The 26,535-nt window shown below is 35.6% G+C and overlaps 3 protein-coding genes and 1 non-coding gene across 7 annotated transcripts; 2 read left to right on the plus strand and 2 right to left on the minus strand.

Annotated features, from left to right (window-relative positions):
* Positions 1-527: 527 nt before the first annotated feature.
* LOC130749567 (kinetochore protein SPC24 homolog) lies at positions 528-4,412 on the plus strand. Of its 4 annotated transcripts, none has more exons than XM_057602942.1 (6): positions 528-796; positions 1,172-1,313; positions 1,415-1,516; positions 1,726-1,799; positions 1,916-2,047; positions 4,087-4,412. In XM_057602942.1, exons 1-5 carry the CDS (start codon positions 619-621, stop codon positions 2,020-2,022), a joined length of 603 nt encoding a protein of 200 aa, XP_057458925.1. In that variant the 5' UTR covers positions 528-618; the 3' UTR covers positions 2,023-2,047; positions 4,087-4,412. The 4 variants fall into 4 exon arrangements, with proteins under 4 accessions (XP_057458925.1, XP_057458928.1, XP_057458926.1 ...); XM_057602945.1 differs by having other exon boundaries at positions 4,142-4,412; XM_057602943.1 differs by having other exon boundaries at positions 4,196-4,412.
* A 4,151-nt stretch (positions 4,413-8,563) lies between these two features.
* Positions 8,564-16,113, plus strand: LOC130743109 (pleiotropic drug resistance protein 1-like). Its single transcript, XM_057595222.1, has 21 exons — positions 8,564-9,108; positions 9,729-9,849; positions 9,960-10,133; positions 10,235-10,394; positions 10,639-10,715; positions 10,842-10,895; positions 10,995-11,669; positions 11,784-12,100; positions 12,196-12,356; positions 12,439-12,542; positions 12,629-12,773; positions 12,859-12,936; positions 13,027-13,151; positions 13,249-13,581; positions 13,741-14,031; positions 14,128-14,211; positions 14,306-14,439; positions 14,541-14,768; positions 14,867-15,038; positions 15,223-15,477; positions 15,576-16,113. The coding sequence occupies exons 1-21, from the start codon at positions 8,783-8,785 to the stop codon at positions 15,837-15,839; spliced, it is 4,278 nt and encodes a 1,425-aa protein (XP_057451205.1). The 5' UTR covers positions 8,564-8,782; the 3' UTR covers positions 15,840-16,113.
* A 660-nt stretch (positions 16,114-16,773) lies between these two features.
* TRNAD-GUC (transfer RNA aspartic acid (anticodon GUC)) lies at positions 16,774-16,845 on the minus strand. The gene has a single exon. It is a non-coding gene; the product is annotated as a tRNA-Asp (tRNA).
* Positions 16,846-24,390: 7,545 nt separating this feature from the next.
* LOC130749832 (uncharacterized) lies at positions 24,391-25,453 on the minus strand. The gene is made up of 2 exons (XM_057603195.1): positions 24,497-25,453; positions 24,391-24,417 (listed from the first exon to the last, which is right to left on the minus strand). The coding sequence occupies exons 1-2, from the start codon at positions 25,451-25,453 to the stop codon at positions 24,391-24,393; spliced, it is 984 nt and encodes a 327-aa protein (XP_057459178.1).
* Between the last annotated feature and the right edge of the window lie 1,082 nt (positions 25,454-26,535).

Genomic DNA, 26,535 nt, shown 5'->3' on the forward strand with positions numbered 1-26,535 from the left:
TATTCGCAAGTAGGGATGCCAAGTAAGAATAATGTTAAATGTTGTTCTGACAAACTTTGAGGTGTAAGTGTATACTTCTTAAATTTAATGTTATTTTTATTCACATTAAAATTAGGAAATTTATTCATTAAACAAACAAAGTACAAAGAAAAAACAAGCTCCAACTCTAAAGGGATGCCATTGCCATCTCTCCCAAGTCCCAACAGAGTTTCTTTCATCAACAAGATTGTGTTAAAAAATTTTAAAAAATATATATGTGATATTCTATAACATAACAAGTCAAACTAAGGGAGTGAGAATTTAAACCTCTTTTTATGGGTTTATATTAGGTGGGTCTTAGATTTTCCCACCATAATATGAATATTCCCGACTCAAACAAAATTATTATGAAAATGTCTATAAGATTTTCCCACCCTAATGTGGTTCTTTTAAGATTGAATATTAGGTAAATCCATTAAATAATATATGAAGAAAGGGGTAAGAAACTTTATTAGTACAATATCATATAAAATTTTCCCTCCTTCCACTCCAATAAAAAACCTAAATTTCAATTTTGAAACTAATTCCATTCACACTTTACTCTCCAATTTCAAAGGGAAAAGCTTTCCCACAGCAACAATGGCGGATTCTTCCCGAAACGTCGACGTGGAGGAGCTGATCTCCTACAGCGACGACCTCCTGAAGGTGTTGCGAGACCCGCGTGACCTCAACGGCCTCTTCCACTGTCTCCAACACTCCCTCTCCCTTTCTTCCACATGCGACTCCGACCTCAACGACGCTCGCTCCTTGCTCCAAGGTCAATCAATCGCCTCAAATGGGTTTCAGTTTTTTCGCTAAAGTTTCCGTTTTTACGTTTTTTCTGCTTGCTTTCATGGTTTTAGGTTTTGCCCATCATGTTTTTTTTTTTTTGCTGAATTGCTGTTTTTTGGATTTGGAGTTGGCAAATTGTGTTATTTGAATGACCATTTTGAACAAATGCTGTGGAATTTGATAGAAAGTTTGCTTCTGTTTAAAGTGGAAGTAGCTTGTGCATGGCATGCCAACAATTACATATAAAAGAACTTGACTAGGAATTTCACTTTTAAGCAACTAGTTCATATAATGGTATCTACTATGAGGTGATCTTCTTGATTGTAGTGTCATGCTCTTGACCTGTGCTTGTATGAATCAGATTATCAGAAAAAAATTGATGCATACAAGCGAAAGATAGAAGAAGCTGGATCTGAGACGGTTGCTGATGCAGAACTGGATCTTCTGCAGAGAGAATTGGAGGAAGAACTTGAAAAGGAACGCTTGTTGAAAGAGGAGTTTAGATAAGTGTCTAGTTGTTTCCAGCTTTTCAACTGCAGGCTCTTTTTGAGTTATTTATTTTCTGACATGATATAATATCTTACTATCTATCTCGCATCAACACAGCCATTAGAGATGAGTTTAATGATCTAGAACAGCAACGAATGTCCATCCAAGAGCAAAAGAAAGCTTTACATAAAATTGAGCAAGATAAGCTGAGGACACAGTAAGTACATTGCCAAACTTGAATCTATAATTATAAACCTGCCATATACATGTAGTGTTTCTCCTTCATATTACGGTCTCAATCATGTGAATATGCCTTCTCAGTTACAATAGCAAAGTCAATTTATTGTTTTAAACTGATGAAGGTCCTTGACTTCTACATTTTCTATGTAAGTTGAATCATAAATGCATTATTCTCTTCTGTTTCAGAATGACACTTTCGATGTATGCTTCTGTCACAAATATTGTGCCAAACTTGGATGATCAATCCAAAATCTCAGGCTGTATCCTTTTGTTGAGAATACTACTCTCTTTCCCTTCATTTATTCTCTAAATGATATTATCTGACATCTGTCCTTCAAAGATACAAAAATTGCCTGCTCCTTAAACTTATTTGCAGACATTGTGGAAAAAGATAAAAATGCGGTTCAGAAGTTTGATTATGACACCACAAAGATGACTATCCTTGATGTATGCAATGACATCTGGAAAACAATAAGTGCCTGATGCACGTGAAACACGCCTATGTGAGGTGATACATGTAACAATATAACATTTCTCAACTTTGAGTGTCATGTTACGAATCCTGCAATTCACTTATTTATTGGCCAAAGAAATGTTTCAAATTAGTATAAATGACAATCTTGTGAATGTTGATATTGAGTTGTTGACTGCTGTCATAGGGGAAAAATTGCTTGTGGTGTTTCATTAGTTGGTTTTTCATGTCTACAGTTAGCTACTAGTTTGAATCTTTACATAGTTGACAACTTGGTGTATTAACCAATATGCTACAAAATACTCAACTGGTTCGAGCCGTTTGAGGTCTATGCATAAAGATTCTGGTGATGACACAGTACTAATCTAGGGCTCTACTAGAAGGTAATGTAATCTTTTAGTGAATTTAAAATACTAGACATTGAAATCCTATGTTTGGATATCAGAAGCTTAGAATTCTGAAGTTCCAGGAAATTTAATGGGGGATTTTCATTGGTTAAAAGTAAGGAAATCAAAATGATGTCAAAATAGGTGGAATTGTAAGAACAAGGTTCCTCCTCTTCCTCCACCATCAAGCTCCTTTCCCTTTCACCATCAAGCTCATCCACCTCATCTCTTGAGCTCTTCTCGTGCTTGCTCTTCAGTCTCACACTCTTTCTTGCGTTCTAGCTTTCTCGTGCTCGCTCTTCAGTCTCACTCTTTCTTGCGTTCTAGCTTTCTCGTGCTCGCTCTCCAGTCTCACTCTTTCCTGCTTCTAGAGTTTTTTCCTTTCTCATCGCACTCATCGTAAGTTATCCTCCCTGGCGCACAATGGTGCACAACTATTATCCGATCTCTCTATAAATTTTTCATTTTTTACTTTTTCGATTATCAACTTTTCTATTTCTTGTTCATGTATTTTGATTCTCACAACAATCTTAGATAGTAACTTCCATTTTGGGGCTGCTCATGCACTACATGGAACATATTAATATATGTGTGTTGTAAGGATGTTATTTGTTAAGTTTTTAGGTAGGGAAACTGAAACACCAGTGTGTGGGTTTTAGGAGTGGAATGAGGATGCATAAATTACCAGAGACATCAGAAAATAATTTAATAAAAATTTGTGAAGGTGATATCAGTAGCAGGCGTCTTTGCTGGGATTCCTTTTGTGGAAGTCGGAACTCAGAAATGATAATAGGTGGTGATTTTTAATGAGATCGCTGATGGGAAAAGAATTGGAGATATAGGTTGTATAGTCTGCTAGATGGAAAAAAATATAGCTGGTTAGTTTTCAATGCTAGATGACCTCTATAAATTCATGTACAAAGAAAAGGTGAAAGCTATATTGTCCATTCCACATCGATTCATGAACAAATTAATCCTCTGATGGTGATATTGGTTGGGAGGAACATTGTGGAATAGTTAGCAGGCGAGAAATCTAATTTTTTATTTTATGTTGTGTTTTTAGCCTTTTATATTAATTTTTCTTTTAATTTGTTGAAGTTTAATGTTTATTTGTGTAGAATGTGAACATATAGCAAAACCTGTTGGTGCGTTACGATATTATTATATAGGTGAAAGTAGCTATCTTGTTAGTATGTAGAGATTAACTTGGAGTTAGTTTCTGAGGTTGACAGCTTGTGTTAAGTTGAAGAATTCATGCTAACATGACCTTCTTCTGTATGGTTCTTTAGTAATAAGATAGAAAATGGTGTATGATTAGGGATCATTATATGAAAATTCTGTCAAATGCATTGCGTAGGGGATTTAGTTCTGATAGTTTGAGCTGTTATAGCTAGTGTGATTTCATAATTTGATGGTAGTAGTGTAGTTTGATACTTTGATCATTTACAATTTTGAGAGCATAATCATGATTTTCTTCACTACATATTACTTGATCGATTGCCTTCATGATGTCCATCTTGTTATATATATATATATATAAACAACAACAGCCTTGCAACACTAACGTTATTGAAATACATGTTTATTCAAACTTCTATATAGATCACATAGTGTAAACAGATGGGAAAGAAAGAATGGAAAAAAGAAAAGAAAAGAAAAAGATGAATTATTAATGTTGGTTTGAATCAGGGGAAGATCCCTACGTTAGCAATGAGCTCAACTTGGTTTCCTTGCCTCACTTCAGTTCACACTGTGGTCTTTGGAGCTGCTGATGGCATTTTACCCTTTGTTCAACTAGGTGGAAGACTTGCAGAAAGACTCTGGTTTATCAACCACAACATATTGACCAAATCCCCTTCTTCTGGGAAGCAATCTCTTTTTTTTAAGAAGGTATTCCCACAACCGACACTTATAAGACTAATCCCTTCGAGGTTTTGAAATCACATTAAATATGTAAACCTTTCCTGACAAATTCTTTTCCATACATACTGCATAAAAATCGAATCTTCAACTAATTGCTTAAGAGTCCAACTATTTATACCGTGCTGAACATTGTTGGTAGAATAACTATATATGTGTGTGTGTGATGTGTGAAAGACTTTCCTATGAAAGATTGACAGAATTCAATCTTCATCATCAGGTCTTATTATGACATTTTGTGGTCATGTGCGCACTCACTTCATATTTTTTTTTTTTTGAACTTCACTTCATATTGTTATCCAATATAAAATGTAGTTTTTTTTTCTTCTGGGAGCGGATTCATTTTTTATTTTTAGTATACATACTAAAAATGCTAGAAGCTTGTCGCCTTGCAAGAAGTAGCATGTCACAAAATTAATTTAGTATGTCACTCTTACTAGCTGATCAGACACACTTTTGCAGCTCAAATTCCCCCCACATTAGTTTTGTACTGTTTTGGATCAAAATTCTTAATGCCTTAGGACGAATTTTAGGATAAGTAACTAACTCACATGGTCACTGTAAGAAAATTTGTTTTAATGCTCAACTGTATCAATATGTAATGATGTGGTAATTAATTTTAGCTACTATATAGTTAACATGTCAAAGGCAAATTAATTAGGTAGTGAATCAAATGAGAATGCAAACAACTAAGTCATGAGTCTAATTATCACCATCATTCATGGTTTTATCAGGAGGCTAACCATTGTGTGGTGAAGATTAAGCTTCTTTGATCCGCGTACTATATGAATAAGCTGTAATTGATATGGCTACCATGATAAAAATGAACTAATTTTGTGAATTTAACCATTATGCAAATAAAAAAAACTAATCATGAGCATTAACAAGAGGTTAACCATCTTGGCTTTATTCACCGTTTAATTAGTTTACTTTTATCATAATAATTACTATATAATACCTAATTAAATTGCTCACATTATTATCTATGATTAACTTTTAAAATAAACTTTCCAACATGGAACATAAGAGTTAGTGACTCATCTTAGCCTTTGGCTGTGCCTTCCCTGTTTATTTTTTATATTTTTTAAAACACATAATATAGTCTCTATTACTATATATTATATCTAAAAAAATTAGGCCTGGATTGATAATGAATCCTTAAAATTTAATAGAAAAAATGATTGCGTGCCATGTTTTTTCTTAAAATAGAATTATAGTACAAGTGTACAGCCTAATCGTGATGGCTATCCCAGTAAACTAATTATATAAAATTATAAAGATAATATGCTAAGCTAAAGTTGATTGATCACATAAAAAATTAGATTGAAAAGAAATAGAATAATACATTATCTAGAAGGAAGAGTCATAAATTTTCTTCACGGTCAAGCCACCAAAATCGATTCATGAATTTGGATAGGAAACATCCCTAGTTCCTCTATCAATTTGTTTCTTGACTTTATGTATGTCATGATGTCATGCCCATGTATAAGTGCAAAACGACAACTTGCATAGGCTGCTTCACTGTATGAAGCAAGGGGCTGCTTTTCTCTCGCATCTAGAAGGCTAACTACTTCATGTATCCTAGTAATATGAGGCTATCTGGCACCGGTTAGCATTATTCGTAAAGAAAAAGTAAAAAAGCACTGGTTGGCAAGTGGCTTCCAAGAATCACGTCATTAAGTCACCAAAAAGGTAAAAGGTGGTTGGTTATTTAATCTAATCCTAGTAGACCAATAAAACTTTTCATAAAAAATGTTAACTCATTTATATATGAGGCAGTTACAACCCCATATTTTTGGCTTGAGAGTTGAGAGTTGAGAGTTGAGACTTTGTGAATAGGTGACTTAGGGTTATTTTGTCCTCTTGGGTTGTTGCTGTAACTGTTTTATCTTATTGAGGTGAAATATACATCAACCAATATATGAAATTTGAATTCTAAAAAAAAAAAGAAATATGTTTGATTTATGTCGGTTTCAAATCTGAGATATATCGGTTGGTATTTGAAGGTTTTTCAAACCAACAAGCCACTATATCGATTACCTTTAACACTTGATTTCACATTTTATGTTGTTATTTTCACATTTTAAGTGTTTGACTATTTGAGCGTGTTCTATGACTTCTATCAAAGTTTATAGAAAATGAAAAACTTGAACATGTAAATTTTAACCTACTATTGAAGCTATTTTTTGACAGTGAATCTCGCTTGTTTGCTTAGAGGGGTTTGATTTTGAGTTTGCTTTGGACCATTGATATATAAAATAAAAGGGAAAAAATCATGTACACAACTATCTATTGTAATTATTTTGTAACCGACTGCATGCTGGTCAATCTAGAAGTCTAATACTTATTGGTCTATCTAAAAGTTCTTTCAACGCAGAGAGAATTGATTCATTTTTATGACCAGCGTGTTTTTTAAGTTTTAAAATCAATCTAGAAGTCTTATATATTGTCAAGGTTTTGATGTTTCTACATAGTTGCCAAAATTTGGGAAAGGAAGACTAGAAACAATGCAAATGTGAGAAGTTTCAAAATTGGGTAGACACGCACATTACTAATGTTTTTTTTTATATACTCAAAATTGGAAAAGAAAAAGAAAAAAAATATGTCATGAGGAAAGAGATAAAGAAAAAAATAAAGCGTGAGATGTGTCATGTGTCTGAGTGTTCACATATAATGATAATGATATGGGAAATTTCCCTGCTGAGATATTATTACTTGATATTAATCAACTACTAAAAAACTAATTAATAATATTATATAATAATGTTTTTCTTTAGTTTTTTAAGGCATTCTCACAAGCGACAAACATGAGATTAATTTTCTGAGACTCTGAAATCTAACAATTGATTATGTTTTTTACATTTATTTACAATGTGATGAAATCGTACGCTATAATTGAGAAAATTATTATTATCATTGTTATTTTGGTCACGAGGATAATTATTACTAAGCTCCAACTTTGCTTCTTCTTACATCAAAATATCTCAAGATTCTTGTGACTTTCATTTCCATTGGGCTCCGGCGGCTAATATTTAAAACTGTCCTGCTGTATTAGCATCACCAAATTGAATATCAAACTAGAAAACAACGGCCAACTAGTCTTTTGTACCCACCCCCCACCCCCCCACACCCCCCCCCCCCCCCCTCCTATTTTTAAGTTCCTAATGTGTTGAATAGTTTCTTTTCTTTACAAATACATGTTTGTTTTTAGTAGGAAAGATAAAACAATAAAACTAAACTGTTAAAACATCTCTAAATAACATTGACTCTATCCTATCCAAAGGATCTTTGAGCTTTGTGTGAATACCACATTGAAGATGGACTCCTATACCAGCTAAGCAGTCAGCAAACTCGTTAGCATGTTTGAGCGAATTTGATATTACAAAGGAAAATAATTAAATTCACAACCAAAATTGCCCCTCCACCTTGAGAGAAAAAAATGATGTGTGATATGACAAAAAAGAAAATATAAATAAAAAAATATGTGAGGTGAAATATGATTTAATAAAGTAAGTATAATATAATATAAAAAAATTTATATTAAGAAATCGATCTTCAAAGATGAACAAGTAGGCCTAGTAGCCTTCCTTTAATTTCAATGATTATGGAACAATAATATTCCCTTTATTATTTTTTCTTTTTTAAGTTGATTGTTTTTGTGTGGGAATGTTAACTTAATTTGAATATTGTTGGTTTAAGTAATAGATGTTTGATTCTATTTAAGTAAGATTTCAAATTTTAGTTTTGTATATAAAAACTCATCCACCGAAAGAACTAGCCTCGAAAGAATATAAATTCATAGGACTCCAATGAGATTGTCTACATACATATATTAGATAGATGATGATTGATTCGAGTGATATACATATTAAATGAACTATAATAAAAATATTTTCACATTAACTCAACTAACCATCCACCCATAACCATTAAACTAACTACATGCCTTACTAGTTACTTGTTATACATACCTTCTAAGATGCAATACCTTAAAAGTAGCTGCTAGCATGAATAGATACATTTTTTTTTCTATAGGCAAATAACCAGGAAATTTCCTCATTCTTTATTTTGACCATTGGAAATAAATACCCTGTGATGTGTTGTATTTTTCTCTTCTTTTCTTTTCTGGTTTTATTATTTGACCATTAGAATAAAAAATGATCTCATACATTTCAATGTTTGACTCTTCAACCGCCGCCTCTATATTGGGAATCAAAGGTATAAATACACACTAGTTTCTCCATCCCACAACTCATTACCTTCATCAACAAGAGAAAACAGAAATAGCAAAGTTTCATCTTTCATTTCATTTCATTTCTGCATTCATTGATTCTTTCTCTCATCATTCACTAGCAAGCAGAAGAAAACAACACTGTTGTACTTGTTTAGTTTCATCATCACACAACAACAACTTTATCTTGTAGAAGAAGAAACAAGCTCTTGTTGTTCTTGAAGACGAACAATAATGGAAGGAACTGATATATACAGAGCGAGTAATAGTATAAGATCAAGAAGCTCAACAGTTTTCAGGAACAGTGGAGTGGAGGTTTTCTCAAGATCTTCTCGTGAAGAGGATGATGAAGAAGCTCTCAAGTGGGCTGCGCTTGAAAAACTTCCTACTTACAACCGTTTGAGGAAAGGGTTGTTGACAGCTTCTCATGGACCTGCCAATGAAATCGATGTCACTGATCTTGCTTACCAAGACAAACAGAAGCTTCTTGATAGGTTGGTCAAGGTTGCTGAAGAGGACAATGAGAAGTTCTTGTTGAAGCTCAAGGAGAGAATTGACAGGTAAACAAAACAATCCACTGATCTTGTTTCTTGTTTCATCATCAGCTACCATTCTTTAATCTTTACTTCACAGTTTTAGGTTGTGTTTCGTAAACAGATCAATTAAGCGCTTATGATAATAATCACTTTATCAAATAACTGCTTATTCATTGAGAAATTTATTGTAAGAAATTCAAAGTAGCGATAAGTATTTGATAGCATTTTTAATCCGGTTATGTTGCCTCAAAATCAATTATGGCCTTAGAAGCTACTCACAGTCACATACACTTTTTTCAAGAATTACTTTTGCCTTTTGGAATCAATTCTAGAAGAATATCCAGACATGCATTTATAAGTTAATGTGAACAACTTATGAAAATTAAGCTCGATAGAGCTTATAGGCTTTAGAGTCAATTGTTGAAGAATTTCTAAACATGCATATATAAACTAATGTGATGTGAGGCTTGAAATAGCTTATATGTAGACCAGTTCTATTTTCGTAAACATACTGAAACACTTACATATGCGCTTGTGCTATAAAGTAAGCTCGAATATGCTTTTTCAAACGTGATTTTACAATCTCATATGAGGCAATAACTTAACTAATAAGCTTTTTTTTCCCTCTTTTGGTCTACTACTAGAGTTGGGCTTGATATTCCAACCATTGAAGTTCGATATGAGCACTTGAATATTGATGCTGAGGCTTTTGTGGGAAGCAGAGCTTTGCCTAGTTTCATCAACTCTGCTACTAATGTCATCGAGGTAAGGAGGGGCAGTTCATGGTTCATAAACTTTTGGATTTCTTCTTTTCCATGATGTTCTGTTTTGCATTGAGCCTCATATTCCATCTTTCTCTCCATTTGATCTTTCAGGGGTTTCTAAATTTTCTCCATATTCTCCCAAGCAAAAAGAAACATGTGACTATTCTTAAAGATGTAAGTGGGATAATTAAGCCTCGCAGGATGACACTGCTTTTGGGTCCTCCTGGTTCAGGAAAGACCACACTCCTTTTGGCCTTGTCAGGAAAGCTTGATAAAAGTCTTCAGGTACATGAGATTTTCCTTAAATATCATTGATTCAAAGTATATTACTTAACATGAAAAATAAAAAGAGTCTAATTGGAATTGGATACCTATATTTCGTCCAGTTAACCGGGAACATCACTTACAATGGGCATGGAATGAACGAGTTTGTACCTCAGAGAACTGCTGCCTATATCAGCCAGCATGATGTCCATATTGGTGAAATGACTGTGAGGGAAACCTTGGCTTTCTCAGCAAGGTGCCAAGGAGTTGGATCACGTTACGGTTAGTCCTAATCTAATTTTACCACCCTGTAATAGCATGTTTGGATCAACTTCACTTTTTTCAGAATCAATTCTGACACCCAGAAGCTATTCACTGACAAGATTCTGTCTAGAATTGATTTTGATTTTAGAATCAGTTGAAGAGCGATTTCCAGACATGCATTTAATATTTTCAAAATCTAGTTTAGGATGGTATGTACTGTTGAAGCCTAATCATGTTTGGTTATTATTTTTGGGATCCACAGACTTGCTAACTGAGTTGTCTAGAAGAGAGAAAGCTGCAAATATCAAGCCTGACCCAGATATTGATGTCTACATGAAGGTGACAAAAAGAAGCTAATATCAATTTTCACTAGTTAAAAAACAAAAGAGGCTACATTTTCCTGTTTTAAAAATAGTGATTGGATTTAATATCTCTTAAGCTGACTGACTTTTGATGATATAACAGGCAGTTTCAGCTGAAGGCCAAGAGTCGAGCATAGCAACAGATTACACACTGAAGGTAATAATACTAATATAATGTTCAGCTTCATTCATGTCATAAATTGAAGTTTCTTAATAGACCAAGGTATTTATTTAGTTGTTTATTGTATGACTGCAGATTTTGGGGTTGGATATATGTGCTGATACTATGGTGGGGGATGAAATGTTGCGTGGAATCTCTGGAGGACAAAGGAAACGTGTTACTACAGGAGAGATGTTGGTTGGACCAGCAAATGCACTCTTCATGGATGAAATATCAACAGGGTTGGACAGCTCCACAACATATCAGATTGTGAGCTCTCTGAGGCAGTATGTTCACATTCTCAATGGCACTGCTGTTATATCACTGCTCCAGCCAGCACCCGAGACTTATGACCTTTTCGATGATATCATCTTAATCTCTGATGGCCAAGTTGTGTACCATGGTCCCCGCGAATATGTTCTCGATTTCTTCGAATCTATGGGCTTCAAATGTCCTGAGAGGAAAGGTGCTGCTGACTTTCTTCAGGAAGTAACTTCAAAGAAGGATCAAGAACAGTACTGGGTGCGCCGAGATGAACCCTACAGATTTGTCACTGTCACTCAATTTGCTGAGGCATTTCAGTCATTCCATATTGGTAGGAAACTTGCAGAGGAGGTTGCAGTTCCATTTGACAAGACTAAGAGCCATCCTGCTGCTTTAACCACTAAAGAGTATGGTATTAACAAGAAGGAGCTCTTGAAGGCTAACTTCTCAAGAGAGTATCTGCTTATGAAAAGGAATTCATTCGTTTACATATTCAAGCTAAGCCAGGTCAGTTCTAGCTCATAATCATAGATATAAAAAATTACTATCTTCCATTTTTATATTGATAATAATTAGACATGCATGATTTTGACTTATCATTTTGCTCTTGATGTTTTTCAGCTTTTCGTCATGGCCTTGATAGCTTTGACACTATTTCTTCGGACTGAGATGCATCAAAGAAATCAGGATGACGCGGGTGTTTATTCTGGTGCTTTGTTCTTTACATTGGTGACCATTATGTTTAATGGAATGGCTGAGATCTCTATGACCATTTCTAAGCTTCCTGTTTTCTACAAGCAACGGGACCTTCTGTTTTATCCCTCATGGGCATATGCTATTCCTTCATGGATTCTCAAGATTCCTGTTACAATAGCAGAAGTTGCTGTTTGGGTGTTTCTCACCTACTATGTTATTGGATTTGATCCTAATGTTGGGAGGTAAACATTCAGCCTTTATCTGTTATGAACATGTAAATGCTGCTTCTACTAGTATGCATGTTACTTAATGAAGTGAGGTCTTGAATTTTGTGCAGGTTTTTCAAGCAGTTCATTTTGCTATTCTTCATCAGTCAAATGGCTTCTGGATTGTTCCGAGCTATTGCAGCGCTGGGTAGAAACATGATTGTTGCCAACACATTTGGGTCCTTTGCAGTTCTCACACTTCTTTCATTGGGTGGCTTCATTATTTCAAAAAGTAAGTTCAATTAACTCACACATTTGATAAATAAAGTGTTGCATTTAGCTAATGCTTCTTGCATTTCATTGCCATGGAACAGAGGATATTAAAAGCTGGTGGATTTGGGGTTACTGGATCTCACCTCTTATGTATGGACAGAATGCTTTGATGATCAATGAATTTCTTGGGAACCAGTGGCACAATGTAATTTCTTGAGCTTGCAACATTAGATTTCATCAAAATTTGGGCTAAAAAAGTGCAAGCCTAATTTATTTGTCATCCAATTACAGGCTACCAACAATTTAGGAGTTGAATTTCTGGAAACCCGCGGGTTCTTCACAGATGCATATTGGTATTGGTTAGGACTTGGGGCATTGGTTGGATTCGTGTTTCTTTTCAACATGGCTTTTGGCCTTGCTCTTGAAATACTCGGCCGTGAGTATTTTTTCACATCCTTTGTGCTTTAAAGTTGTTAAAGTGATGCAACATTTTATTGATAAGTATGCTTCCTAATGTGCAGCATTTGATAAGACTCAAGCAACAATAGTTGAAGAATCAGAAGCTGATACAGCTGCTGAAGTCGAGCTACCACGTATTGGTAAGTACTATCTTTCTTATATCACTCACGAACACCAAGTGGAAAATATATGAGCTGCAAGCTAAACATTTTCTTATATTTGTCCTGCAGAAAGTTCAGGACAAGATGGTTCTGTTGTGGAGTCTAGCCATGGGAAGAAAAAAGGAATGGTTCTTCCTTTTGAACCACATTCTATCACTTTTGATGAAATCACATACTCTGTTGACATGCCACAAGTAAGTCACATTTCAAGTGATAAATTTAGCATTTGAGTTTCTTCTTCTATTTTAACTTCAAAAGAATTGAACTGACTCTTTTGGTTTGAACTGGCAGGAAATGAGAGAACAAGGTGTACAAGAAGATAAATTAGTGCTTTTGAAAGGTGTTAGTGGCGCATTCAGGCCTGGTGTCCTCACAGCTTTGATGGGTGTAAGTGGAGCTGGTAAGACTACTTTGATGGATGTTCTAGCTGGTCGGAAAACTGGTGGATATATTGATGGCAGCATAAAAATTTCTGGGTACCCCAAAAAACAAGAAACATTTGCAAGAATCTCTGGTTACTGTGAGCAGAATGATATCCACTCGCCTCATGTGACAGTTTATGAGTCCTTGCTTTACTCAGCTTGGCTTCGTTTACCTTCAGGAGTTGATACCAAAACTAGAAAGGTTAGTTAGTACCTGCAGCACAAGAAACATACATATCATTGTGGTTTTCCTTAATCTTCTAATGAAAACTTTAAGCTATTTATTGAGGAGATAGTTGTCTTTCTTAGCTTAGAGACTAATTAATTGCTCAAACTTGTTGGACTTGAAAATTGTTTGCAGATGTTCATTGAGGAAGTCATGGAACTGGTGGAGCTGAACCCATTGAGGAACTCACTGGTTGGTTTGCCTGGTGTGAGTGGTCTCTCAACTGAACAGCGCAAGAGGCTCACCATTGCAGTTGAATTGGTGGCTAATCCATCCATTATTTTCATGGATGAGCCTACTTCTGGTTTAGATGCAAGAGCTGCTGCCATTGTTATGAGAACAGTCAGGAACACTGTGGACACAGGAAGAACAGTTGTATGCACCATCCACCAACCTAGCATTGACATTTTTGAAGCTTTTGATGAGGTAAGTGTTGATAATGATAAATGAAGTTGTACTTTATAGTTTCTTTCTCCATCAGAATTGAATCTGACTTCTTATACATTTTATGCAAAATTCTAGCTATTCCTAATGAAGCGTGGAGGACAAGAAATATATGTTGGGCCACTGGGTCGTCAATCTTGCCATTTGATCAAGTATTTTGAGGTAGGAAATCACAAAGACTATTATAGTTCTTAAGTGAACCACTATAGTTCTTGATAGTAGTTACTGAAGTTTTCAAATAATTTCATTTGTGCAGAGCATTGATGGAGTGAGTAAAATCAAAGACGGATATAACCCAGCAACTTGGATGTTGGAAGTTACATCTACAGCACAAGAACTTAGTTTGGGTGTTGATTTTACTGATTTATACAAAAACTCTGATCTATTTAGGTGAGCTATATAATGCAAATGGATAAGAATTTATCAACTATAGTACTTAATTACTGTCTTGATTAGCAACAATGCTTAAACTGTTTTACATTATTCTTCAGGAGGAACAAGCAGCTTATACAAGAGCTGGGTGAGCCTGCACCTGATTCAAAGGATCTATATTTCGCAACTCAGTTCTCGCAGCCTTTCTTGATCCAATGCCAGGCTTGCTTATGGAAACAACGTTGGTCATATTGGCGCAATCCACCATACACTGCTGTGAGGTTTTTCTTCACTACTTTCATTGCCGTGATGTTTGGAACAATCTTCTGGGACCTCGGAGGCAAACAGTGAGTCAAACTTTAACAATAAATTCATAATAATTATACACTGAACAATAAATTCATCTCTCTCTACTTGAGTTCTGATTTCTGGTGGTGAATTACAGCAAAAGGAGACAAGATCTGTTGAATGCTGTGGGTTCAATGTATAGTGCTGTTCTCTTCCTTGGAGTGCAAAACTCTTCATCTGTACAGCCAGTGGTATCAGTTGAAAGAACAGTCTTCTATAGAGAAAAAGCTGCTGGAATGTATTCTGCCTTACCCTATGCATTTGCTCAGGTAACTAAAATCATTGTTAACTCTATTAATTGCACTTTTGAATCAGCTTTTCTGAGACTCAAAAACTTATGCTTCTCCCCAGAATTGATTCTGGATTCAGAATCAATTGTAGAAGGGTTTCCAAAAATACATGTTTAATACTTTAGTGTTCACACTTACTCATCTTAAAACCCTTTTGTCACAGATTCTAGTGGAGCTACCATATATTTTCTTCCAAGCCGTGACGTATGGTGTCATAGTTTATGCCATGATCGGATTTGATTGGACTGCAGAGAAATTCTTTTGGTATTTGTTCTTCATGTACTTCACATTGTTGTACTTCACCTTCTATGGGATGATGGGTGTGGCAGTGACACCAAATCACCATGTTGCTTCCATTGTGGCTGCTGCATTCTATGCAATTTGGAACCTGTTTTCAGGATTTGTTGTCCCAAGACCAGTAAGTGTTGCTAACCTAAGCTATAAATTACATTTTGAGAAGAAACATATGTAGGATAATGTATATATATGCTTACTATTGTTGTTTTTTTTTATCAGAGCATTCCAGTGTGGTGGAGATGGTACTATTGGGCATGTCCAGTGGCCTGGACCATCTATGGACTGATTGCATCTCAGTTTGGAGATATAACTACAGTAATGGACACTGAAGGTGGAAAAACTGTGAAAATGTTCCTAGAAGATTATTATGGTATCAAACATAGCTTCATTGGAGTTTGCGCAGTTGTGGTTCCTGGGGTCGCGATTCTCTTTGCATTTATCTTCGCTGTTGCAATCAAGGCCTTTAACTTCCAAAAGAGATAGATTACAGTCTTTCCCAAACCAGAAGATTCTTTATATTTTTGTTTCATTATCCTCCATTTAATTTCTCTTTACTCCTATAATACTTGTACCTATTGTTCATGCAACACTTGCAGAGGAAACATATTCCCCCCACTTGTTTGAAGCTTTTTTGCCCTTCTTTTTTAAATGTACAAGCTATGGTTTTGTTCCTATGATTTTGTATTGCTATTTTGGTTGTAATTAAATGTAATGTATTTTTGAGTTCATCCTATTACATCCATTTCTGATTTCTGAATTCTCTGTTCCTTTACTTCTCTTTATAATTGATATTCATTCACTTAATGTTGAACACGAACTTACATGCATTCAAACGTACTACAAAGCCATTGTAAAGAGCTAAAATTTTAATCAATCAAATAATTATATTTTCGAAATAATTATATTTTCGAAAACTCTCTATACAAATAATTATATTTTCGAAAACCATCCTTATATTTATTTGTAAGCGATAACACCCTAAGTATCCAAATGAAGTTGTGAAATACTGAAAATAAGTATATTATGCCTTTATCATTCGACTAAAAAATCATTTAATATATTTTCTATTTAATATGTTGGAGTTTATGGTAGACATTATATGGATACAATACATATTTGAAAGTTAAATTTGAGTAAAATTTAATAAAATTTATATGGTTGGCGTAAAAAATTTAACAAATTTGTTTAAAATAGTATTGTTTAGAGATGGAATACAATCATAATCCCTACAGTAGTAACCAAAGAACTTCCCAAATTTTTATTTGGATCAGATACTTACTATTTTGTTATTAGGTTATGCTGTTCGGCCCAACATTTGGTATTCCAAAATTAAAAAGCCCATGTTTGAAATAAAAAAGCCCAAGCCCAATTCACACTGCTTGTGTTAAAAAAGGAGCACAAAAATAAAAAAGAATAACGCCGTTGCCGGGGATCGAACCCGGGTCACCCGCGTGACAGGCGGGAATACTTACCACTATACTACAACGACTGTTCGATGCTTAATTTTCCTAACTTTTTGTATTTGACCTATTTTATGTGGCTTCTTTCCTTTTATCTAAGGCTTAATTGCACTTTTGGTCCCCCAACTTTGGCCTTTCTGCAAAAATCGTCCCCAAACTTTAAAATTAGCAAAAAACGACCCTGAAGTTTACACCCGGTTGCAAAATTGGTTTTCCGTCCAACTTCCGTCCAAAATCTAACTGAAAATGCTGATATGACATTTCTAAATTAATTTTAACTGAAAAAAATAATTTTTTAATAAAATAACATTTAGTCAGTTGCATTTTTAGTCCCCCACTCAAAAACCACCACTCCTCCCCTCCTCACTCCTCACTTTCTCCATCTTCATCAATACAAACCCAGAAAATTTGTAACTACTAAAATTAAAATCATCCCATCACCATTTTTATCAATTATTGTTCATCTTCATCAAACCCCCATCCCAGCAGCACCACCACCGCCAACCCCCTTCACCGAACACCACCATCAGCTCCTCTAAAACCCCAAAAAACCCATCCCTCACACACACAGATCTAAGGTGTCTTGCCCTCTTTCTTCCTTCTCAAATCCAAGTCCCAAACCATGAAGCCAAATCAAACAGAAGATGAAGCCAATCCAAACAAATCTAGACCCAAATCATAAAAAGGAGATTGAAGCATATGTGACGAAGTGGCTCGAGCAGTGATCCATTCTGTTATTGGATTTTGGATTTGTAGTTCCTCTTTCATCTCTTTCTGATTGGCACTTTAGGGATTTCGTTGAGGGAATTGGGGCTTTATTCATCTCCTGCTTCTGGTTTGGGTTTTGGGGAAGTCTAGTATGGTGCAATTGAGGTTTTCTGATTTGAGGATGAAGGTGATGAAAATGTTAGGGAAAGAGGTTGATGCAAATGCTCACTGTAATGCTGAGGAAGATGAATAAATTTGGTGACTGAATTGTGACAGATTATCTCTGTCACTAGTCCTAAAAATAAAAAAATTCTATTTCCTAATTAAATTATTAATATTTTTCAATTAAAATATTATTAAATAATATCACGTCAGCAATCTGTTAGGTTTTGGATGGAAGTTGGATGGAAAACCAAAAGTGCAATCGTGTGTAAACTTCAGGGTCGTTATTTGCTAATTTTAAAGTTTGAGGACGATTTTCGCAGGAAGGCCAAAGTTGGGGGACCAAAAGTGCAATTAAGCCATTATCTAATATTTGAGATAATTTCTTGGAGGTAATTTCTTTTTCAAGTTTCACTATCATACATTCTTCATCTACTTTTTTTTTTGAAAGGTTAAAAAATGCATTAGATAAGAAGTATAAAAGGGGGTACTTCAACACAATACAAGAAGGCAAAGTAACAAATAAAAAAACAAAAAACAACAAGAATTAGAGAGAAGAAGGGGATAGAAAACAGAGCAGATGCAGCTGCACATTGCTTGTAGAAGAATTGAATGCGAAAATGGCAATGTTCGTATTCTGTTCATTTAGTCATAGAAGTTCTGATACCATATCAAACAATCCATTATTTCAAGAGTTTAAATCTTGTTGGATACGAAACTTTTAATGGGTTTATCATATTTCAAACACATTCCAATCACTTGTTTCATGTTGTTTTTACTTTTTCCTGATTGAGAAGAATGAGAGAAATGTGGTCAGCACTTTCTTGTCCACCATTCTCCCATGATTATTTCGTTGAGGAAATTACTTGTTTTGTGCTTTTTGACCATATCATGTATATATTTTTTGTCTGCTTGTTGCAGGTTCATTGATTTATAAATATTTGGCCACTTTAGGAGCTTTTCGTGCTTTTTTTTTTCCTTGCAAAATGCAATAGCGTTACATTTGCTTGGTTTAGTTAACTGAGATGTGCCACCCCATTTATGGTATAGGACTACTAGCTAGCTTGCCTCAACTAGCCATGTCTCTTGGTCTCTAATCCGTCCAAGCAAGAAATGCACTCGTTCATAGCACCATTGACTGTGTTTGGTTTCTGAATCACAAACCAATTAGCATACGGTAGGGGAATCAATTTCTTACTGCTAGCCATGATTTTGTCTCTGAATACTGAACAGGGGAAGGCTGGATACAATGAATTTACCATAGGCAAGTTTAATTTGTCCTAATCGAATTAGAGCATCTTTGGATACTACTAAAGTACATTTATTGGAGTCTCAGCTTAGCTCAGTGAAGAGAGTTGTAAATTCGCTCTAATATGTGTTCTTTTTTAATTGGTATCCAAACAAACTCTTAATTGCTTACTGTTAGCCATATATTACTAAAGGTGGGTGTTTCCCTAATAAAAACAATCTACAAACTCAATTTTATGATTATTTGGCATGCAAAATATCAATGTTTTACATCGTTTAGATTTTAGAGTTTCATTTATACATTGCACCAAAATATAAAGAAATAATGTAAAAAATTATGAGTTTAATGGATATGCACTGACAGTGTAAAATAGTTTTACACAGACATCCAATTAAATTCCGCCAAATCAGAAAATATCTTATTCTTTTAATTAAAATTAAAGTAAAATGTAATTATCTCTCTTATGTGGCATGCTTTGATTGGATGACTGTGTAAAACTATTTTACACTGTCAGTGCATATCCATTAAACTCAAAAATTATTACCTTACTTTGGAAAAGTTAGCATGGCCGAAGCAAAGCAGCCTATAATAAAACAGTCGAAAGATGTGTGGTTTAGGGAAATTGACTATTCAAGGAGCATACCTGATCGATGGTGGTTGTGTTTGTTAAAATTGAAAGAATTCAGAATAATTGATTTATAAATTAAAATCGATAAAATAGTTACTCAGTAGTGAGTTTATAAAATAAATAAAAAACTTCTAATTTCAGTTAAATAATTAGAAATCAAATTAATACTCATAATCCTTAATTAAATATATAAGAAAATAAATCAATCTAAAAGATAACATTATTATCATAATTAATTTAAGATAAGACAAAAATATTATAAAATACTTTAAGATATGATCAAAATATTATAAGATATCTTTTTCATATTCCAACAAAATTGACATTCTCTGCTTGAGTGCATTTGGTTGGCCATTGAAAAAAACTTACCATTAATGATAGCCACTTGATCTTGATGAAGAACATTTGGATAATTAGTTATATATATATATATATATATATATATATATATATCCCGACTGATTGTTTGATTGGTAAGAGCTAATGGATATATGGATTGAGTGAAGAGGTCTATGGATTAATCTCTGAAGTGTGTACTTTATCTATAATGGGTATATGTGTGGTATGTCATAGTGCTATCTAGGATTAGATTCTCTTTAATTTGTAAGTACGTACAGTTTATGAACCTTTGAAAAAAAATATGAATTTAGAGAAAGCCACGGATGGGATTTCTTCCAATTAGGAACCATTCCGTGCGGTACTAACCATTGAAAACGATATTGATTTTCAACTTTTGGAGTACCTACGTAGCATTTTGTTTCCTTGGAATCAAATACAGACCCATGGAGGGTTGATTGAGCCTCTTTAGCAAGAGAGAGGTACCTCTCAATCACATTGATAAGATTAAGATCACAAATTACAATAATTAGATCCAAAATTAAAGATATTGGTCATTCACAATTTGAAAAGACATTGACCAAGTGAAAGAGTAGTCCATAGCTTTTATTTATTTATCTTTTGGAACAATGCTACTACATGATCTTCATATACTGGATGCTCGTGTGGTGGGATCAGAGAAGAGGTAGGAAACAAAAGATCACGCACGGATCCTCCTCACAATGTGACTTTGGACTTACATCCACGTCAATGTGTATATAAGATTTGAAAGGGTGAACATTGAAGCCGTGTTGAAAAGTTTGATGAAAACATTAATTAATTCGTCTTATTAATTAATCAATTAGATTGGTGCTAGTAAAACATCCCATTCACGAAATCGCAACACAAATCTAGCCCTTTCTAATGAGCTATTTTTGATATGATTGAGATTGATTCAGATATAATGTCCAATTAAGAAACTTGGATTATGATTTTTGACAAAAACACTTCAACAAAATCCTGATTTGGGTAAGTAGTCGTGTGATATGTTGGAGAAAACTGAAAGAATAACAGACTAACAGAATCAGAGAGTAAAAGAGAGCACACTAGAATTGCACTGAAAATTTTCTGTATTGATATATTGTTCAATCACAATCTGTTATTAGAGGCTTCCAGCCTTTTATACACAGTGCTTAAAACGCACTCAACAAACTAATCAAATGTAAACCACTAGTAAGCTGACACATCAGCAATTCTTATTTAACAAAACTAACTCTTGAATTATCATTTAACATTCCCTCCTAATTCAAGAGTCCTAAAGCTTTACAATACTCAGAGAGTTTCTCAAATTCTTAAATCTTTCACCCTTCAATGCCTTGGTCATGATGTCAGCTACTTGAACTTCAGTGCTGCAGTGAACAAGTTTGATCTTTTCTTTATTGACTTGATCACGCAGAAAGTGAAACTTGGTCTCAATGTGTTTGCTGCGCCCATGTGACACTGGATTTCTGGCTAAATCAATTGCAGCTTTATTATCAATCAACAAGGTTACTGCTTCATCTTTAAGAACTTCCAATTCAGCCAGCAAAGACAAAATCCAAAGTGCTTGGCAAGCAGCACTACATGCTGAAATATATTCAGCTTCACAGGTAGATAGAGCAACTACACTTTGCTTTTTAGAACACCAAGATACTGGGGCACCACAGAGTAGAAACACATAACCCATGGTGCTTCTTCTTTCAACTTGATCACCACACCAATCAGAGTCGGTATAGGCTACAAGGTGTGGCCTACCTTTCTCTTTTTGATGTGGAAACAAGATGCCAAGATCAGATGTCCCCTTCAAGTACCTTAGAATTCTTTTTGCAGCAGTGAGATGAGATTGTCTCGGATCAGCCATGAACCTGCTTATGAGACCAACACCAAAACTTATCTCTGGTCTGCTGTGATAGAGAAATCTCAAACATCCAGTGAGTTGCCTATAGAGAGTAGTATCTACCTTGGGCTCTAACTCACAATTACCAAGCTTGAGGTTTGCTTCAACTGGAATATCTGCAGAGTTGCAGTTCATCATGTTAAATCTCTTAAGCACCTCCAGAATATACTTTCTCTGGTGCATTAGAATTCCCTCCTTTGTTTCAGCAAACTCAATCCCCAAGAAGTAGGTGAGATGACCTAAATCAGTCATCTCAAACTCAGCCTTCAGCATACTTTTTACCTTTTCAATCTCCTCTGAACTACTCCCAGTTATGAGGAGATCATCAACATACAAGCACAAGAGTAAAATGTTGCCAGAATTCCCTGTTTTAACATAAACTCCATGCTCAACACTGCATTTCTGAAAACCTGAACTAGTCAAGAAGGAATCAATTCTTCTGTTCCAGGCTCTTGGAGCCTGTTTCAGTCCATATAATGCTTTCTTTAGCCTGAGAACTTTGCTTTCACTTCCTTTGACTTCAAAACCAGGAGGTTGATCAATGTACACTTCTTCATCTAAAGGGCCATTTAAGAAGGCAGATTTGACATCTAGCTGCCAAAGACTCCAATTCCTCCAGCTAGCTATGACCACAATCATTCGTATTGTTTCAAATCTGGCTACAGGAGCAAAAACCTCAGAATAATCAACTCCGGCTCTTTGCATAAACCCTTTAGCTACCAGCCTAGCTTTGTGTCTTGAAACAGTTCCATCTGGCTTGAGTTTGACTCTAAAAACCCACTTCACAGCTATGGACTTTTTGTTGGCAGGAAGCTCAGTCAGTTCCCAAGTCTTATTCTTTTCAATTGACTGTAGTTCCTCTTTCATGGCTTCAACCCAAACTTTGCTTTTAATGGCATTATCAAAGCTGACACTATCCATGTCAGATAGAAGAGCCATATGCATCAACTCTCCTTCATTTTCTACTGCAGTATCAGGAAACATTTGGTAGTCCCTCAATCTGACTGGTAAATTCCTTGCTCTTGTTGGTCTTTGATCAGCTGCTTGAACTGGTTCACCAAGCTGATCTTGAAATTCATCCTCTGAGAAATCTGGATCATCCAAAACCATTTCCACAGATCTTCCAGCTGACTGAGGAGTAGAGGTTGAATCACTTAAGTCTTTCCAAGCTTGTTTCTCTTCAAAGAAAACATCTCTACTAAACACAATTTGCTTGCTCTTTGGATCATATAGTCTATAAGATCCTGTAGGATTGTAGCCAACAAAAATCATTGCCACACTCTTGTCATCCAATTTACTTCTTCTTTGATCTGGTATGTGTTTGTAGCACAAGGATCCAAAAACCCTGAAGTGCTTTACTGAGGGTTTGTGTCCTGTCCATACCTCTTCAGGTACTTTCCCTTCTAACTTCTTAGTTGGACATCTATTCAACACATATGATGCTGTTAATACTGCCTCACCCCAGAAACTTCTAGGCAATCCTTTCTCCTTGAGCATGCTTCTAACCATATTAAGAATGGTCCTATTTCTTCTTTCAGCCACACCATTGTGCTGAGGTGTGTATGGAGCTGTCACTTCATGCACTATTCCATTTTCCTTGCAGAAGTTCTCCATTTCTCTTGAACAGAACTCACCACCACCATCAGTTCTGAGAATTTTCAAAGACTTTCCAGATTGTTTCTCAACTAGCTTTTTGAAAATTACAAAGTTAGTGAACACTTCACTCTTTGCCTTCAAAAGATAAACCCATAATTTCCTGCTAAGCTCATCAACAAATGACAGAAAATATTTGTTCCCTCCCAATGAATTTGTCTCAAAGGGACCACAAACATCTGAGTAGACTACATGCAGAAGCTCAGTAGATCTGGCAGCAGTAAAGGAGCCAAAGGAGGACCTGGATTGCTTGCTGATTAAACAGTTTTCACATGCTTCTTTTGAGGAACTAATCTGAGGAATTCCAAAAACCATTCCTTTGGAATGCAACATGCTCAGATCCTTGAAGTTCAAATGCCCAAATCTAAGGTGCCATAATCTGGATTGATCATCAACAGTTTCTACAGACATGCAGTGTGAATCCAGTGCAGTAATATTGACTTGAAAAGTTCTATTTCTTGCTAAAGCGACCTGAAGCACTTTTCTCTTAAAAGAATCAAACACCTCTAGGCAGTTATCATGCAAATTCATAGAAAAACCTTTCTGTAATAACTGTCCTACACTAATCAGATTGCTTTTTATGCCAGGAACATACAGAACATCAGTTATCAAGATTTTTCTACCATCCTTGCCTTCAATTAGCACATTTCCAGATCCCTCAGCCAATATACTCCTATTGTCAGCAAATCTGACCTTACTCTTCTTGGTTTCATCAAAATTTACAAACCATCTTTCGGTTCCAGTCATGTGGTTTGAACAGCCAGAATCTATGTACCAAGTATCAGAATTTGTACCTTTTGAGTTGGCTGTCATCATCAAGGTACTTGGACCTTCATCTGGACCTTCACCATCAGAGTTGATTGTCATCATCAGAGTAATTTGACCTTCATCATCAGAGTTGTCTCCACTATAGCCTTTTGCCATCAAGGTACTTGGACCTTCATCTGGACCTTCACCATCAGAGTTGATTGTCATCATCAGAGTAATTTGACCTTCATCATCAGAGTTGTCTCCACTATAGCCTTTTGCCAAATTTGCTTCATCACCATGCTTGTCTTGATGATCCTCTTGGCTTAGAGCCTTGCACTCAGCGGAAAAGTGACCTATCTTGTTGCAATTAAAACACCTTATCTTCTTTCTGTCAAACTTCTTTCTTCCACCTCTGTAATGATTTGACCCTCCTCTTCTTGATGAAGATTCAGAGGATTGATCACCATCAGTCTTGCTTTTCTCTTGACTATCACCATTTATGCTTGAATTTGACTTGTAATCTCTACCTTTTCCTTTCCCTCGAAAACCCCCTTTTCCTTGAAATCCCCCTTTCTTTGAGGTTGAGGCTTGAAGCGCTTGATCAGTTGATTTTTCAGTGGAACGCTCAATCAACCTCTGTTCATGAGCCTCAAGTGATCCTTGAAGCTCTTCAACCTTGATATTCTCCAGCTTCTTGGATTCTTCTATTGCCACCACAATATGATCAAATTTAGGGGTTAGGGTTCGCAGTACCTTCTCAACGATTGATTGATCAGTGATTTTCTCACCACAAGCCTTCATCAGATTGGTGAGAGAGATGATTCGATTGAAGAAATCAGCAATGCGTTCAGTGCTCTCCATTTGCAGCAATTCGTACTTGCGCCTCATCGTTTGCAACTTGACTTTCTTCAATTGCTCAGCACCTTCATTGATCTTCTCCAAGATCTTCCATGCTTCTGAAGAGTTTGCTGCTCCAGAAATCTTTTCAAAGTGTGCGACATCAACACATTGATGAAGCAGAAACAGGGCCTTACAATCTTTCTTCTTATTTTCCTGGTGCGCCTTTCGCTGCGCATCTGTGGGTTCCTTAGGAAGACCTGGGTACCCATTCTCCACTATGTCAATGACTTCTTGGAACCCCATGATCACCTTCATCTGGATTCGCCAACGATCCCAGTTCTTGCCATCGAGCACAGGGAGATTTGCTGGAAAATTTCCATTGTTGCTTTGACCCATCTTGTTCATCCCTTTCGTGAACACAAGCTCTGTATACCAGTTTGTTGGAGAAAACTGAAAGAATAACAGACTAACAGAATCAGAGAGTAAAAGAGAGCACACTAGAATTGCACTGAAAATTTTCTGTATTGATATATTGTTCAATCACAATCTGTTATTAGAGGCTTCCAGCCTTTTATACACAGTGCTTAAAACGCACTCAACAAACTAATCAAATGTAAACCACTAGTAAGCTGACACATCAGCAATTCTTATTTAACAAAACTAACTCTTGAATTATCATTTAACATGATACAATAATTAATTAGATCTCCAAAACATTTCGCCCATATTGAAACACAAAGCAGAACTTGCACCACAAAAGGGGGTTTGCTTCATCTCTTGATGAAATCACCAATTATTGGTTCAAAATTCAAAGTTGGGATTTAGCTGTCTTTCGCTTGGAGGCAACTCCAATCATTCCCCTGATGGAGTCATTAGGATACACTGAATCAAGCATCTTAGGGTCATAAACTCATAATAATCATAGCACAATAATGAGGGTTGAAGAGTTTATAAGTAAAATGATTCATTAACTCGTTTTCTTAATGTTATGTGATGAATGTATGTGAATAATGTTCAAATTAACTTGTGCTCTTAGCCCATGTAAATGGTAGTCAACCCTCACGAGCTATCAGACTGTGAATCTTTAATTTGCCCTGCCACTCTAAGGGTATGTTTGGTAAGGAGAAGAAAAGTTAGACCAAAGAAAATGAAAAGTAAGAAGGAGAAAAGAAAGAAAAATGAGTAGAACATGAGATGATTTTTAGGTTTTTATTTGGTTAAAGAGAAAGTACAACTGGTTGCTTGATCCGTGGAAGACGTTGGACCGAGACCGAGCAACCGCTCCCCATGCAGATGAAAGTCCAAGAAAAGAGGTCATGGGGCTTATGAGATCTGCAACCTAGGAAGTAGCATGCGGTGTGAAACCCCGATCGATTGGGGAACAGAGATCTAGAGTAGAGGAAGCCAACCTAAACCAAAGTTTTTCTTGCTCTCCAATCCCTATCGAGGGAGGTGGAAGAAGCAGAACTCTGACCTCG

This window comes from Lotus japonicus, chromosome 3, assembly GCF_012489685.1.
Source record: "Lotus japonicus ecotype B-129 chromosome 3, LjGifu_v1.2".
In the NCBI taxonomy this organism is placed as follows: Eukaryota; Viridiplantae; Streptophyta; class Magnoliopsida; order Fabales; family Fabaceae; genus Lotus; species Lotus japonicus.

Bases quoted from the DNA above. Each gene is read 5' to 3' on its own strand.
- LOC130749567 (XM_057602942.1), top strand. From the start codon at position 619: ATGGCGGATTCTTCCCGAAACGTCGACGTGGAGGAGCTGATCTCCTAC. The intron at 797-1,171 runs GTCAATCAATCG...TGTATGAATCAG, and splicing joins CGCTCGCTCCTTGCTCCAAG to ATTATCAGAAAAAAATTGAT. The intron at 1,314-1,414 runs ATAAGTGTCTAG...TCGCATCAACAC, and splicing joins TTGTTGAAAGAGGAGTTTAG to AGCCATTAGAGATGAGTTTA.
- LOC130743109 (XM_057595222.1), top strand. From the start codon at position 8,783: ATGGAAGGAACTGATATATACAGAGCGAGTAATAGTATAAGATCAAGA. The intron at 12,101-12,195 runs GTAAACATTCAG...AATTTTGTGCAG, and splicing joins TTTGATCCTAATGTTGGGAG to GTTTTTCAAGCAGTTCATTT. The intron at 12,543-12,628 runs GTAATTTCTTGA...ATCCAATTACAG, and splicing joins TTGGGAACCAGTGGCACAAT to GCTACCAACAATTTAGGAGT.
- LOC130749832 (XM_057603195.1), bottom strand. From the start codon at position 25,453: ATGGGTCAAAGCAACAATGGAAATTTTCCAGCAAATCTCCCTGTGCTC. The intron at 24,418-24,496 runs GCAAAAGGCTAT...CTGATGGTGAAG, and splicing joins ATGGTGATGAAGCAAATTTG to GTCCAGATGAAGGTCCAAGT.